The sequence below is a fragment of the Macaca mulatta genome, chromosome 9 (genome assembly GCF_049350105.2).
Source record: "Macaca mulatta isolate MMU2019108-1 chromosome 9, T2T-MMU8v2.0, whole genome shotgun sequence".
Taxonomy (NCBI): domain Eukaryota; kingdom Metazoa; phylum Chordata; class Mammalia; order Primates; family Cercopithecidae; genus Macaca; species Macaca mulatta.
The window spans coordinates 133944958-133965522 of record NC_133414.1 but is presented as its reverse complement, the minus strand read 5'-3'; the positions used below and the strand labels follow the sequence as shown (position 1 = coordinate 133965522).

General features: G+C 38.8%; 1 protein-coding gene across 21 annotated transcripts in view; it reads left to right on the top strand.

Moving 5' to 3' along the window:
* ATE1 (arginyltransferase 1) overlaps nucleotides 1-20565 on the top strand; it is a 185641-nt gene that overhangs the window by 55980 nt on the left and 109096 nt on the right. For all 21 annotated transcript variants that reach the window (XR_013398433.1, XR_013398432.1, XM_077947719.1 and 18 more), the window contains one exon: nucleotides 3593-3625. Coding sequence is in view for 19 of the 21 variants with exons in the window: in XM_077947719.1 (XP_077803845.1) it covers nucleotides 3593-3625 (33 nt within the window). In the remaining 2 variants the exon portion in view is untranslated. The remainder of the gene's footprint in view (nucleotides 1-3592; nucleotides 3626-20565) is intronic.

The following is a 20565-nucleotide window of genomic DNA, read 5'->3' as shown; positions in this document are numbered from 1 at the left end:
AGCAATGTGTTTTCTTTGGTCCTTATTCCCACCACCCCTGTACTTAGAAAAAGAACTTACTGATTGTGAGGTCTAACTACAATTTTGTGCACTTGGAAAATGGTTTAGAAAATTTCGGTAAGCATTAAGTGCTTCTTTGGAGGGAATGAGAAAGGATTATGTTATGAGTCAGGCTGCAGATGATGACTAGAACAATGGTACCAGGCTTGGTAAGTGAGAATACTTTAAGAAAAGCAAGGTCAGTAAGAAGCTGTGGAGTGTGAGCGCTGTCTGTGTGTATCCTTTTTCTTTTTAGAGGCCTAAAGGATTTCAAAAATGGTACTGATGCCTTTTATGCCTGGATTCTAAATATAGACCATAATTCTTACATTTTTTTAAAAATTCAAGACCTGACAGAATAATTGGCATTTAGAATTTTTAAAAATTTTATCAAGTGAATCAAACTGATAGTGTTACTAATATTGTTACAAACAGGAATCTTAGCTGTTAAGTTTAAAAAGCCAAATATGCAAGTTATTCCTTTATTCAGCTATGTTAAATCAAGAGACTTCCTAAAAGTAATCTTTAAAAGTGGGTACATAGGGAGATAAAGAATATGGCTATGTTAACCTCTGATTGTTATTAGAATGATAAAATTGTATGCCCATCTGCAGAATCAGATATTTTGTAAAACATATTATATTTTTTATTTATTACGCCCAAGTATTTTGAAAAGGATCTTTCTCTTAACTACTAACTTTACCCATTATTTATTATTAAGTAGTCCTATTAATATAGTCATATCAGACAAATGATATTAATGTGTGCTACCATCTGTGTGCGGCCATAGTCTTTTTTTTTTTTTTTTTTAACAGACTTTACTTTTTAGTAGTTTTAGGTTCATAGCAAAATTGAGCCACAGTCCTTTTTAATACTGATCAGACATCATGGTAGTGATCGTTAAGGAATCTATTTCTGCTTTCAATTGCAGTGTATATAGAAAATGTATTTTGCAGTCTCATTTTTTATAATTGTTTTTTCAAAGTATTACCATTTCTACTGAATATAATATGTACAGTTTCATTATGAAAGAATTTACTAAGTAACTGAAGTGAAAAAACAATGGGTTTTACTGATGCACTAATAAAGAGATGGCATTTTTTGAAATCTTTTTCATGTTGTGGGAATAGGAGTGTCAATGTGTGTCTTGTGATTTGTTATTCTGTTTTTACTGCTTTAGGATTGAAAACTTTTACTTATGTATTTCACATTTTGGCGGCTTCAAGCAGGGTGAGAATTTTTTAGGTCTGTTTTGAAAAAGCTGTGACACAAATGTTGGACATATACACATGCCAAAAATGTGTATAAACTGTTGGAACTTCAAGGAGACATTAGTTTTTATAGACAGCATTTATATTCTTGTCTTCATTGTTATTTAAAGTAACTTCCATCCTAATTAATGCATCAATTACTACTGAACATGACTTGCTTATAAATTCAAAAGTATGTGTATAATATTAACATTCACTTTTGGGGAAAAGTGTAGAACCCTTCAGTATCAAATTTCTGATTTTAAAATCAAAATTTACCATGCCTCATTTTTCTCCACTGTTAAAACTGGCTAGGCTTTGAACTGGCACCTTTTATTCTTGGGAGGAAGGGTAGAGATTGTCTCAGGTTGGGCTACAATGAAAGAATCCAAGGCCACAAAACTCGCATTTTAAATTTCAATAAAATTATTTGCTTCATGTCAGCATTAAGAAATCTTAAAATTTTGGTATACTTTGCACTTTCAGAAAGTTATCTTAAGAGTTAATATAATCAAACTGCATATTGATATATAAATTAAGAAAAAATTCTTACTGTTTGCATTTTTTTTCTTTTCTTTCCTTTTTTTTTTTTTGCTTCCTACTGAAGTGTTTACATTTTGATATACTGTCAACTAGGGCCTAAGTGATACTATTTAATTGAATGGCTTTGGTATGCATTAGTGATATTCTAAGAATATATTTAGTGTTTTTGGTGGGAGTATGTGATATCTTTTTAAAACTTATTATAGAAAACCTTAAACATTTACAAAGTAGATAGAATCAGGTGATGAACCTTAATCTCTTGTCTTCACTCATTTAATATCATGTCTAGTCTGTTTTATTTGTTTTTTATTTTTGGGACAGAGTCTCGCCCTTGTTGCCCAGGCTGGAGTTCAGTGGTGCGATCTTGGCTCACTGCAACCTCCACCTACCAGGTTCCAGCAATTCTCCTGCCTCAGCCTCCCAAGTAGCTGGAATTACAGGCACCTGCTACTACACACAGCTAATTTTTGTATTTTTAGCAGAGACAGAGTTTCACCATGTTGGCCAGGCTCGTGTCGAACTCCTGACCTCTCTCGGGTGATCCACCCACCTTGGCTTCCCAAAGTGCTGGGATTACAGGCATGGGCCACCCCACCCAGCTAGTCTTTTTATTTTATACTACTACATTTTACTTTTCTCCCTACTTCTCCAATGATCATGAAGGGAATCCCAGATATCTTATAATTTCATTGATAAATATTTCAATGTGTAACTCTGAAAGAGAATACAAGTTATTTGTATTCCCTGTGAGTACTAGCTTTGTTGTGGAGAGGAAGTTCATGAGTGCTTGGAAACAGGCCTGTCATTGTGTTTTATTGTAGTTAATTTGCATTTAGAAAGATCAAGAGTGTGTATTATTTGGGTGTTATTACAGTAAATCTCAAAGGATTTGAAATGTTGAATCTGTAAATAACATCTCTGAAAACATTATGAATTACCATCATGTGTATGCATGAAGTTATGTGACAGTCCTCATTTCAGAGGTATCCTACAATTTGCTTTGTCATTTGTTTCTGTCCCCCTCTATAATCTGTTTATTTAAATGCTGATCATATAGCATTTAGTTTCAGGTGATATTCTATATTCCTCTATGTGTGTCATAAAAAGAAAGAGAAAGGTGAGAGAGAAGGGAGAAAGGGAGAGAGGAGGAAGGAAGGAAGGAAGGGAGGGAGGGAGGGAGGGAGGGAGGGAGGGAGGGGGGGGATATGGGACTGAGAAAAGAGAAAGATCAGAACAGGGTAAAGACCACAGATGAGATGCCATATTGTGGAGCTAAAACCTCACCTTCTCATTCTCACTCACCTGACCTCTCTCTTTATCTTTCCTCTTCCCTTTTCTTGGTCTCCTCATTGGTTTGTATCTTCTTCTCTTGGCATTTACTGAACTTTGCCTGTCAAATTTAGGGTCAGGAAGATTGCTGATTTTTTTCCTTAAAAGGTGTTTTTATTATGTAGGAGTTGTGAGATAAAATTTAAGCAAACTATTTTAGGACTGATTTGTTGTGCTTTATGTGCTTTTATACAGAGTTTTAAGAATGTTTATTGAAAGGAATTCAAGTAGTTAGGTGCCTCCTATGGACTAGGTTGAACCTTTCTATTCTCTGGATGAATTTTGTGGACGCATGAATTTTCTGTAATCTTTGGGTTCACTTTAAGTGGATTTACTGGAAAATTGTATAATAATTTTTTCTTTTTCTCTGTGTTTGTTTTTGCTGTTTATTTACTGGATGAAACGGATTCTGTTCAAATTTGACTCTGCAGTTCACAAGATTCCTTTGCAGTTCACCCTTGGAGGTAAGAGTTACTCACTGACCTTAATATTAGAATTGGTAATTGAACACCATTATTGACATCTTTCATTAGGCATTTATTTGATAATTTAGGAGTGCTCATTTTGGTGTGACACATATATTCTTCAATAACAGTAATGGAGTGAGTTACTGCCCGCCTTTTTTTTTTTTTTTGGATAAAAGTTTCTAGAAGTTATATCTAGCAATTCACCTTCATGACAGGTTATTGCCTCTTTTTAAGTATATTTTCTTTCTCAATAAGTAGAGAGAAATCAGTCCTTTATTTTAAAGAGCCTTGTTGTATCGTCATTACTCCTGTTTGTTTAACAGCAGCCTTATGTTCTATAAATTGCCATGGTATTAAAAGAAAGCTGGAAAAATCAGAGGCAAAGGCTGTCTTCAAGGAAGTTTCAGTTAGAGAGAGCACTTTAAAATCCATGAATTGACAAGAGAAGAGCAAAGTTATTGAGCTGCTATTATAACAAGGCAATATTCTGGGTTCTTCATTCACTTTTTCCTTTAATCCTCATCATGGTTTTCAATGTAAAACTGAGAATCCAGTGATAAAATTGTGAGATAAAGAAAAACTATTAGATATTTAGAGAACTAGATATCGTTATGAGCTGCAGTTGCAGAAGAACTTGTAGATGATCATTGAGACTTGGAAAAGAAAGTAGAGAAAGGGTGGAAGCAGAGTTATGTGAAGAGGTAGTGGGACTTAGAACCAAAACCGGGTAAGAGCTTGCCTTCACTTACTAACCATATGACATTGGGTAAATCACAACTGCCCTGAGCCTCATTTTTCTTATCTTTTAAATGCAAATAATAATTCCTACCTCTCAGATGAGGTGATGGAAATGGGAGCAGTTATAAACTATGCTAGTTACATCATGGCACTATTTTGTGTTCTCCTCTTAGGCTTCAGCTCCACGCGATGAGACTCTGTTCCTTGCCTTGCACTTGTCCTTCCCTTTGTGCCTATTGTTTATTTCATTTTATGCTTTTCCCATTCCCAACTTGTTCAAACCACATTCCTCTTCAGGGTTGAGCCTCAATACCGTGTCCTTTCTGAGACCATTTCCGCTTTTATAACATTTTATTTGATTATTGAGACTATTACTGCTGATAATGTGGTGTGGCCCACAGTGGCACATTGAAAACGTGTGGTAGCCAGCTGAGTGGTCACCAGGAGAAATGGACCAGACCAGTGGGGGTAGTCCCATCCAGACTTGGTCACATTGTCTAAGTATCCAGGATCAACGGGGAAGCAGAATGGTATAGTGCAAAGAGCCTAGGCTTTGAAATGAGAGAGGCCTGAGTAGCCCACGGGCAAGTCATTGACTCCTGAGCCCTTTTTCCTGATCTAAGAACGGAGATAATAATACTTACAGGGACATTAAAATTAAATGAGATGATCTGTGGCAAACACTGAGCACAGTGTCTGGCAGATAGAATTTTAATTAAGAGTTAGGTGTAAAGTGAAAACCAAACCATAAAAAGTTGAAAACAATATAAGTTTTATAATAAGCCTGCTCTATAGTTATGGAGGCACTTTCTCACTTCAAAAGCAATGGAAAGTATCAAAAAACAGAGTGAAAAAATTAATTTGATTATGTAAAGACTCATAATTTTGTACATGAAAACAAATGTAGCTAAAAGGTAACTTGGGTAAAGTATGATGAAAGGGTTATACTTAATGTAATGATCTTCTAGAAGCAATATGAATTTCTTTTTCATAAAATTTGGTTGGATTTTTATCAGGTAATTGATAAGATAAAATACAAATGGTAATAAACGTGTGTTAAATGTTTAATCCTATTAATAATAAAAGAAATGCAGTTTAAAATGACAGTGATCTACAATTTTATTTTAATCTATCAAGATATCTTATTTTTTAAGTGAATGCTTGACAAGATATAATGAGATGGGATGTTTATGAACTTCATCCTTTCTAGGAAGCAGTTTGGTCACATACACTAAAAGCTTTATATACATCCATACCTGTGGTTGAGTAATTGTATTCCAAGAATCACTGTCAGAGAGTTCATCAAAGATGGGGACAAAACTTGCATTAAAATGTTTATGACAGCATTATTTATAACTGTAAACAATCTAAATGTACAACAGGAACAGGTCAAATAAATTATGACACAGCCATATGATAGACCACCCTACAACCATTAAAATGGAGATTGTGAATATGTGTTCATGAGTATATATTGATGAATAACACATACAAAATACATTTGATATATTGAGAGGTAAAAGCGTGATGCAAAATTATACATGCAGATCTCAGTTTAAAACAATTTAAGTGCACAGAAAAGTAGAAAGGAGATGCACAAAATGTTAACAACTACAAAGTGCTGTTTTATCCTTTACTTTTCCAGTAAAGGGCCCACAGTAGGTAGAGGTGCATTGGTAGCTTTTTGGTAATGCTTCTTGTAATCAGTGTTTGATGATGTACATCAGGGGAGTCTCTTTGATTTGATGTGGAAACAGCGTCTAACCTTGGAAAAAAGGGGCTGGCAGGAGCTTAGATGAGATAATGTTGATAACGTGTAATGCTGTGCTCTCATTTTAGCAAAAGCTTAGAGGAATGAACAGGAATAAGGGTTTTTAGCAGAAGGCAATTAGGCTGGGTTGACTTTCCTATACAGGAACCAATAAGGAGGCTTGAGCTTGATGTCCACTTTACTGGGGCAAGTAGCAATTTAAGGCTGTTACTCACCAATGGCAAAGATACTTCTCAGTAAATCTTAGCAGTTGACATCTCTCAAATGTAAGCTCATTGAGAGAGGACCCTGTTTTTCTTGTTTTCTTGTTTTCATTCTTAGTATAAGTAGAACATAGTAGGCACTGAGTCAATAAATATTTGTTGAATGAGTGAATGAACGAATGAATGAATTTTGTGGGGCTGAGACTGAGAGTAGCAGTCTTTCATCCATAATTTGGCAAGACTCAGCTAAAAGTAGACAAGTTTCAGTATTTACATTTTAGTATGGTTAACAGTCTGTCTTCCCAGTTAGATTGTAGCTACTTAAGATTGAGATCTTTGTCCTTTGTAATCTTTGGATGCTCTCAGTTATAGATAGGTCTTGGAGTATACCTAGAGTACACTAGCTGCAACTAGAGTATATAGAGTATACACACACACATATATATATATATTTTTTTTTTTTTTGATACAGAGTCTCGCTCTGTCACCCAGGCCGGAGTGCAATGGCACAGTCTCAGCATATTGCAGTCTCTGCCTTCCATTTGAAGCAATTCTTCTGCTTGAGCCCCCCAAGTAGCTGGGATTACAGGCGCCTGCCACCATGCCTGGCTAGTTTTTGTATTTTTAGTAGAGACGGGTTTCACCATATTGGCCAGGCTGGTCTTGAACTCCTGACCTCAAGTGATCCACCTGCCTCGTCCTCCCAAAGTACTAGGATTACAGGTGTGAGCCACTGTGCCCGGCCACAAAGATATACTTTTAAATTACATATTACTACTCTTGTTAAGTATTGGGAATATATGTGTGGAAGCTTCAATCTTTGGTGAAAAGTAGAAGGGAAAGTATCCAGAGTTTAATGATAGTTTCTGTCTGCTTTCATCACTTAATGATCTGGAGTGGTATTTACCTTGGTTAATTATCTTTTTTATTACTGGGTTTATGACATTGGAGAGGAAGAAAAATCAAAATTAAAGATGACCAATATAAGTCTCCTTTCTTGATGGGAAATATTTTGCAGGCTTTCTGTTGGTATTTTTCTAGTTTGCAGTTCCACAGGGGCCACTTGAGGGCTTAAGTTCGTGGCAGCTACCCTTAAGTCTTCACTAGCAGCACTAAGCCGGGGGCTGCTGTTCCTTTGCCACCACATAGCGCCTGAGAGCCAAAGCAAAGGCCAGGCAGGAGAGTGTTGGGAGTCTCTGAATGTTTAATTTTGCCATTAAGCTTATGACTTAGCTGGAGAAGAAAAATTACAAATATGGTCTATACCCAGCACCTTCTTTAATTTTGAATAGAAGTCAAATTACTCTGGCAGAGATGGTAAAATACATGAGAGTTGCAGTTGAAAACAAAGCTGACTTTAAACTTCACTTTCTCCACAACGACTACTGTGAGTGAACCATGTCCCTTTGTTGTAAGTCCTAAACAGTTAACTGCCACATGAATCTAATGAAATTGTCAGGTTATAGTAATTACATCAGTAATTTGATATGTTGTCATTTGAGTGGACCATATGTGGAAAGTCAGTTACTTCCCTCTGTGGGGCTGACCCTTTTACATTCCTGTAAGCTGAAGACTAATAGAGCTCATTAAGCTTTATGGGAAAAGAGCTTTTATCACCTCGTCAAGTCAGGCAACATATTTCCATTAGATCCCTAATTTTGGGTGGCTCTGTAGCTGCTGATATGTACTCCCCTGCTAGGCTTACACCGGACCCTGGCCTTAACAGACATTTTTATTGACATTTCTAAGTCTGAATTACATTTTGTGTGGCACCACTTACAGATGTCTTCAATTAAATGTAGGTAAATAAAAGGGATTATATATCAGAGCTCGAAAGATTCTTGAATTTCTCTTCTGAGTCAAACTTTGCCAGCCAGTCCAGTAGGGCGCAGTCTCATTGTCACTTTTGTAGGTAGAGAGCTATAGGAGAGGCATTTATAACAAAAGTTAAACCAGGTGTGAATGTAGGTCACCGAGGTTTCTCTTCAGGTGTGTCCTTCTGTTCCTTCATTTCAAAATTTTCTGTATTAATAGGATAATAGCTTACTGTTAAGTTAGCACCTCTATTGTAGGTACTGTGCTTTCTACTCTCCTTATTTTAATTCTTACAGAATGTCAATGAGGTCGATATTCCCAATTTTCTTATGAAGAAAACTGAACCCAGAGAGGTAGACTAGGTAGGTGCTCAATATCACAGCTACTAGTATGTGACAGTAATCACAAGATAGGAAGGAAGTAGAATGTGGTTAAGATTCTAACATTACATGAAGTGATATGATAGTATTTGAAAGAAGACAGTGATTAGTTAGGGAGTATTTAGTAAGCCCCAGAGCAGGGTTTCTCAACCTTGGTAGTATCAGCATCTTGGGCTGGATAATTCTTTGCTGTGAGGAGCTGTCCTGCACATTATGGGAAGCTTACCATCTCTGGCTTCTGCTCACTAGATGCCGGTAGGACCCACCCCCCTGAGTTGCAACAAAATGTCTCCAGACTTTGCTAAATGTCCCGAGGGGAACAAAATAGCTCCCTGTTGAAAACCATATCCCTAGAAAAGCCTTAAAAAAAAAAGTACCAAGAGGTATTGTTAATAAGCCAATTTAATGATAAAATGTTTTCAGTCTAACAAAAGACAAGAAAAAGTGAACAAAAAACATGTGGGACAGATAGAACAAATAGCAAGAAGGCCCAATTAAATTCAACCCTACTGATTATGATGGTACTAAATACAAATGGTCTAAGTGAAAACTGCTTCATGGTAATTTCTGTTTCTGAACGTCTGCATGTTCAACACCAGCCAATGGTCATACATCAGGGTCCCCAGTTCCCAGACTGAGACCGGTAGTGGTCTGTGGCCTGTTAGGAACTGCGACACTCAGCAGGTGAGCAGCGAGTGAGCGAGCGTTGCTGCCTGAGCTCCACTTCCTGTCAGATCTGGGGTGGTATTAGATTCTCATAGGAGTGTGAACCCCTTTGTGAACTGCCCATGTGGGGGAGCTAGATTGCGTGCTGCTTATGAGAATCTAATGCCTGATGATCTGACTTGGAACAGTTTCATCCCTACACCTTCCCCTTCTCCCCTCTGACCCTTGTCTATAGAAAAATTGTCTTCCACAAAACCAGTCCCTGGTGCCAAAAAGGTTGGGAACTACTGTCATACATTAACTAATGAGCTTTTTGGGAACTAAATTTTAAATTTTTAAAATTTGAGTTAACTTAAGGCTAAGTGACCACATGTGGCCAGTGACTATACTATTAGGGCAGATTGAAACATTCCAATTACAAGTCAGAGATTGTCAGGCTAGATAAAAGGAAAAAATCAACATCCATCTTAAACACGAAGACGTGGATGGGTTAAAAGTAAAAGACTAGAGTAAAACACTACTATACAAATACTTATCCTAGGAAAGCTGGCTCATGCCTGGTCCTAGCAACTCAGGAGGCTGAGGCAGGAGGATCACTTGAACCCAGAAGTTTGAAACCAGCCAGGGCGACATAATGAAACCCCCATCTCTAAAAGAAAAACAAAAATATTAGCTGGGCGTAGTGGCGTGTGCCTATAGTCCCCGCTGTGAGAGAGACTGAGGCTGTGAGAGAGACTGAGGCTGCGAGAGAGACGGAGGCTGCGAGAGAGACGGAGGCTGCGAGAGAGACGGAGGCTGCGAGAGAGACGGAGGCTGCGAGAGAGACGGAGGCTGTGAGAGAGACGGAGGCTGCGAGAGAGACGGAGGCTGTGAGAGAGACAGAGGCGGGAAGATCATTTCAGCCTTGAAGTTTGAGGCTGCAGTGAGCTGTGATTGCACCACTGCAGTTCAGCCAGGGCAACAGAGTGATACCACATCTCTAAAACTAAAAATGAAAAAAATTTAAAAATTAAGAATTTTAAGTCAGAGTGACTGTATTCTTATCAAAGTAGACTTCAGGGCGGCCGGGCGTGGTGGCTCATGCCTGCAATCCCAGCACTTTGGGAGGTTGAGGCAGGTGGATCACAAGGTCAGGAGTTCAAGACCAGCCTGGCCAATATGGTGAAACCCTGTCTCGACTAAAAATACAAAAATTAGCCGGGCGTGGTGGCGAGTGCCTGTAATCCCAGCTACTCGGGAGGCTGAGGCAGGAGAATCGCTTGAACCCGGGAGGTGAAGGTTGCAGTGAGCCAAGATCGTGCCACTGCGCTCCAGCCTAGGTGACAGAAAGAGACTCTGTGTCAAAACAACAACAACAACAACAACAGCAGCAGCAAAACAAAGTAAATTTCAGGGCAAAGATGGAAGAAAGAGTGACATTTCATGGCAGTAAAAAGGTCAGTTCATCAAATGAATATGCAGTAATTTGAAATGTGATCCACTTAACAGAGCCTCAAGATAACAAGAAATAGACACTAATAGAACTGAAGGGAGAAGTATAGTAGTTGGGGACTTCAGGACAACCTTCTCAGTAATTGATAGAACATTTAGATAGGAAATTAGAGTAAAATAGGAGGCATGAACAACACTACAACACAGTACGCTCAAGAGTAGCAGTGCATGGGGTGTTGGCTAGCCATATGTATACCCCCCTTTAATTGCATGCAAATTAAGGAGTGCATTATTCAGAAATCTCTGGAAAGGGGGTAGTAACTTGCGAGTGTCGCCATGGTCTTTGTAAACTGTCATGGCACTGGTGGGAGTGTCTTATGCCAATGAACAGCAAGGGCAACGAGAGGACACTTTTGATGCCATCTGCTGGTTCGTGTTGGTTTTTTCATTTCGTTCTGTCGGGACTGGCAAATAAGTCCTACAGGTTTCCTACCTCAGTACTATTTGTTTGGCTGTTAGGAAGGAAAGAGGCCTGGCGTGTTAGCTCATGCTTGTAATCTCAGCACTTCGGGTGGCTGAGACAGGTAGATCACTTGAGCTCAGGAGTTTGAGACCAGCCTGGGCAACATGGCAAAACTACGTCTCTACAAAAAAAAAAAAAAAAAAAAGAAAATTAAAAAAATTAGTCAGTTGTGGTAGTGTGTGCCTGTAGTCCCAGCAATTCTGGAGGCTGAGGTAGGAGGATCACTTGAGCCCAGGAGTTCAAGCCTTGATCACACCACTGCACTCCAAAGAAAGAAAAGAAAGAACCATAGGAACCTAACCATCTCTTGAGTCTGTCAGTGTATGAAGTATCATTGCTTGGAGTAGCTGTAGATATCAAGGTCTCTCCAATGGCTAGAATTCAGAAGGAATGGCTGTTACTCAAAACTGGGTCCTGTACGTAGCTTGCAGAGGCAGCAATAAAGGGACGAGGTGGACAAAAGGTTGAGTTGTTAAGCTGAGGAAGGGAGTTAATTTTACTGAATGAGGAGAACACCGAAAATAAAATATCCAGATAGCTGGCCCAAATTCAAGAGTAGTGGAGATAAGGCTAGGAAGAGGGCTGAGCTGGTGAATTGGGGGAAGCTTTTACCTGCTTTCTGGTCTAAGGCCTGGGAGAATAATTGGCACTCTGCTCTTGGTACTGAATTGAATCAGAAGGGGAAAGCTAGGCTGTGGCTTGATCCATTGGGCAAAAACAGAAAATAGGAGTACATTGTTGTTACTCTAGTCATGAGGGCTTACGGTACTTCAGTTAGTTTTTGGATGTGACCTTATAATTGAGTCAGTGTAAGTTGCAGCCATATATCACATGATATCAACTGGAAGTCTTTTCCTAGAAACCAACCCCATATGATAAATGTACCAAAGTTGATTCTGAGAATAAAAGAAAGTACACTTAGAGTAGAAAACTAAACATTAAATTAAAAAATGCCAGGAGTTTCCTGGCTGAAGATTTTCCTGCTTGGGGCTTGGATTAGTATAGGCATCTTAAAATCCAAGGCATTCAAGACATCTTTTGGCTGGGTCAGTCTTCCTTTAGCAAGTAGTGGTGTTGCTGCAAGCACCTTTCAGTTGTGTTGAAAATTAGGGTCATCTGCCTTGACAATTTTCATTGCCCATTAGATGTGCATGAATGCTTCAGAAAATGTTTGAATAGTAAATCCTGGGGTGGATTAGTTTCCATGGGGACGTCAGTCTTGTTTGATGTTGGCAGTCATTGAGTTCTCAGTCGGGGTTGTCACTCTGGGATGTATTTTTCCCTCATAAGAAATATTGTAAAAGCAGGAGTCTCAAATTGAACTGACGTTAAGTAAGGGCTCACATAAGGACAGTTACTCTGGGTTCTCAGGTGCTTACTAGAGTGCTTAATAAACATTGACTTGTAGAATTGAGAAGTTTGGGATTCTGTTACTTAGCCTTTTTGACAGTGCCTCACTACAAGTCTTTTTGTTGGAGAATTAGGATTTAAAATAAAAGGAAATGTCAAAGTAAAGAAAATAAATAACAGCATCCTGATATTTATCTATTTGTTCTGCAGTAAAAATGCAGAAGTAAATTTCTTATTTCTGTCCAACTTATTAAAAACATTTACTGTACTTCCTTTCTCAATTACATAAGCTTGGCAAAGTTTCTTTAAAATTTTTATTTCATTGCTTCTAGTATTAAGTTGTGAATGTCGGGGTAAACCTTTTTGCTTTCATGGAGACATTTAAATTCAAAGAACGACGTCATTGAGAAATACATTTCTTTGTTCATTCTTTGGTTTAGTAAGTGGCTAAAATCTCTTACCTCTTATGTTGACTAGAGCACATTTATACACTGTGATTGTGTGTTGGCATGGTGGACTGCAGAAGCAGTGTCCAGCAAGGCAGACACTGAACTGAGAGGTGGGAATTTCAGGCTTTGGTCTTTCCTAGCATTCCCCTAAATTGGCTTTGTGGCCTTGGGCAAGCCCCTTAGTCACCCTGACCCTTCCTTTTCTCACTTACAGAGTAAGAGTATTCCAGATAAAGAGGTCCCTCAAAACTAAGTGAACTTAGCCAACATGTCAACACGTATTATACCGTTTTCTTATTCTTAGATATTATGACCAAACCCCATAAAATTCACTTCCCCAACCTACTATACTTTCTCAAGTTTTGTCTCCACTATGCTGTTTTGTTCTGTAATAAGCTGCCACTTTAGAATAATCCTACTCACATTTTCCTTAAAAAGCAAGTCTTTTTTTAAAAAATTATTTTTTATTTTTTGAGATGGAGTCTCACTCTGTCGCCCACCCAGGCTGGAGTGCAGTGGCACGATCTTGCTCGCTACAACCTCCGCCTCCCAGGTTCATGCGATCTCCTGCCTCAGCCTTCCGAATAGCTGGGATTACAGGCACCTGCCACCATGCCCTGCTAATTTTTGTATTTTTAGTAGAGACAGGGTTTCACCACCACGTTGGTCTTGAACTCCCGACCTCAAGTGATCCACCCACCTTGGCCTCCCATAGTGTTGTGATTACAGGCATGAGCCACCACGCCTGGCCTAAAAATCAAGTCTTACACCATTACTCTGCTTACACAAATGTATGTCTCTTATTTTTGCCCTTAATATGGCCTGAACCATCCATATTAATTACATCTCTTAAGAAAATAATAAATTTTCTTTCATAGGGAGAACTGGGAGGTAGCTCATTGAGAAGTAACTTTTATATGAGCATTATAACAGACTGAGAAAGTTTGTAAATGTCACAAATTTCACAACTTTCTTACATACCCTTTTTTTCTTTCTTTTTTTTTGGAGACGGAGTTTTGCTCTTGTTGCCCAGGCTGGAGGAGTGCAATGGCGCGATCTCAGCTCACTGCATCCCCCACCTCCCAGGTTCAAGCTATTCTCCAGCCTCAGCCTCCCGAGTAGCTGGGATTACAGGCATGCACCACCACGCCTGACTAATTTTGTAATTTTAGTAGAGACGGAGTTTCTCCATGTTGGTCAGACTGGTCTCGAACTCCCAACCTCAGGTGATCTGCCCGCCTTGGCCTCCCAAAGTGCTGGGATTACAGGCATGAGCTACCACACCAGGCCCTTACATATCCCTTTTATACATTCTTATGTACATTTTAAAGTGACAACGATGAGCATGTTTATTGACAGACCCCAAAGATGTAGCTATTCTGTAGTATATAAAGGAAAAGTAGGTAAACTTCTAATTATGGTCATTATTTTAGTGTTTGTTCCTACTTAGAAACTATTCAGGTATCCAAAGATTATTTAAGTTGTTGATTTACATTAATTTACGTTTTAAAATTACCTAAGGATCTTCAAAATTATGGTAAGACAACCCAAACCAAAATATATAAAAATGTTTGTCATTTGTTCAGCATCACGAGGGGAAACACAAAGCAAAACCAAAATGAGATATTACTTCATACCTATTAGGTGGACTATCATCAAAAAAATGGAAAATGGTAAGTGTTGGCATGGTTGTAGAGAAATTGGAGCTCTTGTGCATTGCTGGTGGGAACATGAAATGGTACAGCTGCAGTGGAAAAATGTATAACAGTTCCTCAAAATATTAAAAGTAGAATTACCACGTCATCCAGCAATTCCACTTGTGCATATATACACACACAAAAAAATAGGGACTTGAACAATATAGCAGTGTTCAGAGCAGCATCATCCACAGTAGCCAAAGGTAGAAGCAACCCAAGTATTCATCAGTGGATGAATGGATAAGCAAAATGGTATATAGAGATGATGGAATATTATTCAGCCTTAAAAAAAGAGGGAAATTCTCAATCACACATGCTGGATGAACCTTGACAACATTATGCTAAGTGCAATAAGCCAGTAACAAAAGGACAAATATTATATGATCTACTTACATGAGGTACATAGAGTAGTCAAGTGGCTAGAGATAGAAAGTGGAATGATAGTTGCCAGGGGCTACGGAGAGGAGAGAATGGAGAGTTAAGTATTTGATGGGTACATAGTTTCTGTCTGGGATGATCAAAAAAATGATGGATTGCATGGATAGTTACATGATAATGTGAATGTACTTGATGACACTAAACTGTACACTTACAAATTGTTAAAATGGGTACCTAGGTTGATTCTGTTTCTTTGCCGTTGTGAATAGAGCTATGATGAATGTATGAGTGCCTGTGTCTTTTTGGCAGAACGATTTATTTTCCTTTTGGTATATGCCCAATAATGGGATTGCTGGGTCAAATACTAGTTTTAGTTCTTTGAGAAATCTCTACACTGCTTTCCACAGTGGCTGAACTAGCCCATCAAAGGTGGAGTGGATAAAGAAATTATAGTACCTATACACTATGGAATACTATGCAGCCATAACAAAGAACAAAATGATGTCCCTTGCAGCAACATGGATGCAGCCAGAGACCATTATCCTAAGCATACCAACACAGAATCAGAAATCCACATGTTCTTGCTTTTAAGTGGGAGCTAAACCTTGGGTACACATGGACTTAAGGATGGGAACAGTAGATGCTGGAGGCTGTGATATAAAGAAAGGAAGTGGGGCAAGGGTTGAAAAACTAACTGTTGGGTACTATGCTTACTACCTGGGTGTTGGGACCGTTTGTATCCCAAACCTTAGTGTCATGCAATATACCCATGTAACAAACCTGCCTCTGTACTCTCTGAATCTAAAATAAAAGTTGAAATTTAAAAAACCCCAAAGTGAAGTAAACAATGAAAATAAAAAAGTGGTTCAAATAAATTTTATGGATATTTTACTATAAATAAAAAATGTTTAAACAATGTTTATCAGAATTATAATTATTTAGTTGAACACAAACTTACATTTTTCAAAATCTTCAGCATTACAGAGGTATGATGTTAGCTTTTTTGATTAGTAAACCAATGAGTAGTTTTGGAAGTTCAGTTGAACTATTCTCATTAGAAACCAACCCCTATATAGGCATCCTTCATTTTGTTACGCTTCATTGCATTTCTCAGATACGCCGTTTTTTACAAATAGAAGGTTTGTGGCAATCCTATGTTGAACAAGTCTGTTGGTGTCATTTTTCCAACACCATTTTTTGGCACTGAAATATTTTTAAATCAACATATATATATTATATTTAGATGTGCTATTGCACACATAATAGACTATAGCATAGTGTAAACAGTGTTCATTGGAAAACCAAAAAATTTATGTGATTTGCCTTATTGTGATATTTACTTTATTGCAGTGGTCTGGAACAAAACCCACAGTACCTGCAACGTATGTCTGTATTATTACTATTATCTTTTTGAGACAGAGTCCGGCTCTGTCACCCAGGCTGGAGTGCTGTAGCGTGATCTCGGCTCACTGCAGCCTCCTCCTCCTGGGTAAAAGTGATTCTTCTGCCTCAGCCTCCTGAGTAGCTGGTATTACAGGCACCCACCACCACACTCGGCTAATTTTTGTATTTTTAGTAGAGATGGGGTTTCTTCATGTTGGCCAGGCTGTTCTCCAACTCTTGCCCTCAAGTGATCTGATTCCCTTGGCCTCCCAAAGTGCTGGGATTACAGGCATAAGCCACTGCGCCCGGCCAGGTATGCCTGTATTATTTTAAAAATCCATTCATGTATTATACTTAATACTAAGAATTCTGAGAAAAGAGATAACTATTTTTCCCCTCAGACCAAACATTTTAAGCTAGCTTTATTTATCCAAAGATTTACCTTAGTTATGTATACTTGGATTCTTTTTCTTTTTTTTAAATTTGAGATGTAGTTTTACTCATGTTGCCCAGGTTGGAGTGCAATGGTGTGATCTCAGCTCACTGCAGTCTCCGCCTCCTGGGGTCAAGCGATTCTCCTGCCTCAGCCTCCCAAGTAGCTGGTATTACAGGCGTCCACCACCACGCCTGGCTAATTTTTGTATTTTCAGTAGAGACCAGGGTTTCACCATATTGGCCAGGCTGGTCTCGAACTCCCAACCTTAGGTGATCCGCCTACCTCAGCCTCTCAAAGTGCTGGGATTATGGGTGTGAGCTACCACGTCTGACCTATACTTGGATTCTTAAAAATGTTTCTGAACTAGCAGTTTCTGTTAAGAGTTCCTTGGTTTCTGTGAATTTGGAGAATAATTTATATACATGCTTACTTATCTCTGTAAATCAATTTTACAGAGCTCTTCTGTTTAAGAACTGTAACATGTAATTTATTAATACCCTCTGGAGGTAGGAAAATACTTCACACACAATGAGAAATAATGGCTTTTTCATATTATAGATGCACAAACATGTAGAAGGCTTTTCGCTTCAGTTCTACAACTTTAGCCACAGATCACAAGTAAACACAGAAACTAATCGTTTCAAATCTCGCAGGAGCTGTTCTCCTTAATTAATTAACTCACAAATATACAAATAGACAGACAAAAGGACTAATAAACCAGATTCTCTGTCATCTGTCATCCAGCAGAGAATAGGTTTCTGTCATCCATCCAACAGAGACCATAAATGAAATCCACCTATTACTGTTGCAGTCTTGCCAGTGTACCACGTTTAAGTCTTGTCATCTGAGGTAGTACCTGGAGTTCTTTGTCTCATGACCAAGAAAATTAAGGAGCATGGACACAGAGTGAGATAGGAGTGAAAGTTTAATAAGTGAAAGAAAAAAGCTGTCCACAGCAGAGAGGGGTCTGGGAGAGGGTTGCCATTTTTATAGTTGAATACGAAAGCTTCTATAAGAATCACCCCTCATCTCTGTAGCTGTTTGTGTAACTTCCCTTACCTGTGAAGCTGTCTGTGTAACTCCCCTTAATCTGTGCAGCTGTGGGCATGTCTTTAGGAAAGCACAAAGTATCGCTTCTCTTGGTTGTGCAACTGTGGGTATGTTTTGGGTAAGGTCCACCCCTCCCTGTGCAAGTTCCCATGGAACCCACCGTGTACGTTCCTGAAAAGGGGAGGAAACTTTTTCCTGGGAGCCCATGGATTACATCAAGAACAAAGGCTTCTACGTTGGGCCTTGCTTTCTTACCTGTGCAGCTGCAGCCTGAGTTTTCCCCAGGTTGCTCTATTTGTGCCTGTAGCTTGATTTTTCAGGGTGTTTCTGTGTTTGAAGGAGTTTTACCAAAGATGGATCCTAACTGTCTGCCTGACCGTTTTTTTTTTCCTTTCTCATTACTACCATCATTGGGGATAATGTATTGGTCGTGAGTGAACCACAAACACAAAGGCACAAACTTAGTGGAGAAGGAGAAAAATACATGGAGAAACATCAAAGTTAGAGCTTTATGGCTGCATGGGCATCTCTTTGGGAGCCAAAGAAAAGTTGTGTTAGGGGTGTGTTTCTCATTTACTTAGCTCCATCACGCCTACTTGAGCTTCTCGGTGGATGACCTCCAGAACTGCTGACGATAATTTTTAAAAAGGTAAAATTGTGACCTTCATGCAAATAGAGAGGATGAACACACGCCACATATTGACTCAATTAGTGCAAAACCAGTAAGGCATTAAAACTGGTACAAAGAGCATTTAAGAGTATGTACAGATACTGAGATATATGCATGTGATTTAATAGGAGATTGAGATGAGATTGCTAGATTAGATAAAAACAACTGGTTATTGTCTTTCATGGTAGTAAACCATAACCGTTGGGCTTATTTGTTCCCGCCGCCCCCCACCCCCGCCCCACACACAGAAATCTACAAGTTAACCTCTGCACCTGCAGAGTTGTAAAATAACCCAGTCAATAGAAAATCAAGCCTAGAGCTTCACTGAAAGAATACCCAGTGCTATAGTCTGAATGTCGGTATTCCCCCAAAATGCGTATGTTAGAACCTAATGCTTGGTGTCATAGTATTCTAAGAGGTGAGGCCTTTTGGAGAGTGATTACGTTATATGTGCTCTGCCCTAAATAATGGGATTATGTGCCCTTATAAAAGTGGTTGAAGGGAGCTACCTTCCCCTACCATCACGTGGGGAGACAGAAGGCACCATTTATGAGTAACAAACCCTCACCAGAGATCGAATCTGTTGGTGCCTTGAACTTGCACTTCCCAGCCTCGAGAACTGTGCACAATATATTTCTATTGTTTATAAACTGCCCAGTGTAAGGTATCTTGTTATAGCAGCCTGGATAGACTAAGGCACCCAGTAATTACTCTTTTCAGATAATCTTTCTACCACCTATTTTTTAACAATAAGTTGAGTATTCCTTATCTGTTCTGTTTAATAATTACACATTAAGTATTCCATATCTGAAATGCCTGGAAGCAAAGTGTTTCAGATTTTGGATTTTTTCAGATTTTGGAATATTTTCATTATACTTACTGGTTAAGCATCCCAAGCCTGAAAATCTAAATTCTGAAATGCTCCAGTGAGCATTTCCTTTGAACATTATGTCAGTGCTCAGAAAGTTTCTGATTATGGAGCATTTTGGATCTTGGATTTTTGGGTTTGGGATGCCTGACCTGAGCTAGTAATTCTTCAATTTAGTGTTTTAAAACTCTTTTGATTATAACATTAATGCATGTTTATCTAAAAATTCGGAAAATAGAGAAAAGAATTTAAAAATTACTCATAATCGCTTTATTGATAATATTAAATTTATTTCCCCCTGTCTTTAGTGTTTAATGGTCAGCCAGAAAATTAGGAATCTGTTACACTTGATTTTTAAGTCACATATATAAAACTATGTGATACTTTAACAGCATTACCAGTTGTATTTTCCAAATTAATTTTATTTTTTTTTTCATTTCTTAACTGTAGACTGTTATTTCAAAATTTTATTTAGTTTTGGTGTTTTAAATCATAGATTTTGAAGCCACAGTGGCTTAGCACATCTTTGTATTTCTATTATTTATTTATTTTTTTGAGACAGAGTCTCACCGTGTCTCTCAGGCTGGAGTGCAGTAGTGCGATCTGAGCTCACTGCAACCTCCGCCTTCCAGGTTCACGCCATTCTCCTGCCTCAGCCTCCTGAGTAGCTGGGACTACAGGCGCCCGCCATCACACCCGGCTAATTTTTTGTATTTTTAGTAGAGACGGGTTTCACCGTGTTAGTCAGGATGGTCTCGATCTCCTGACCTCGTGATCTGCCCGCCTTGGCCTCCCAAAGTTCTGGGATTACAGGTGTGAGCCACCACGCCCGGCAGGTTCTGCTCTCTTAAAGTCCCTGAAGACTTTCAGTCTTTGAACTTCCTAGTAAATCCCCTCAAATACTGGCCTGATGCCTAGCGTATGACTCTCCAGTCTCCTGTTTTTTTGAGCCTTTACAGTGTTTTGGGCATAACTGAGGTACAGGGAAGCAGGTGGGTAAAGAGACAGGTACGCTTTATCAGAGTAAATATGCATCCATTCTGGGAGCAGTTTGGCTGGAAGCCAGAATTAGCCTATTAATATTGATGTCATTTCTACACAGTGCCTTTGGTATTATACCACATAGGTC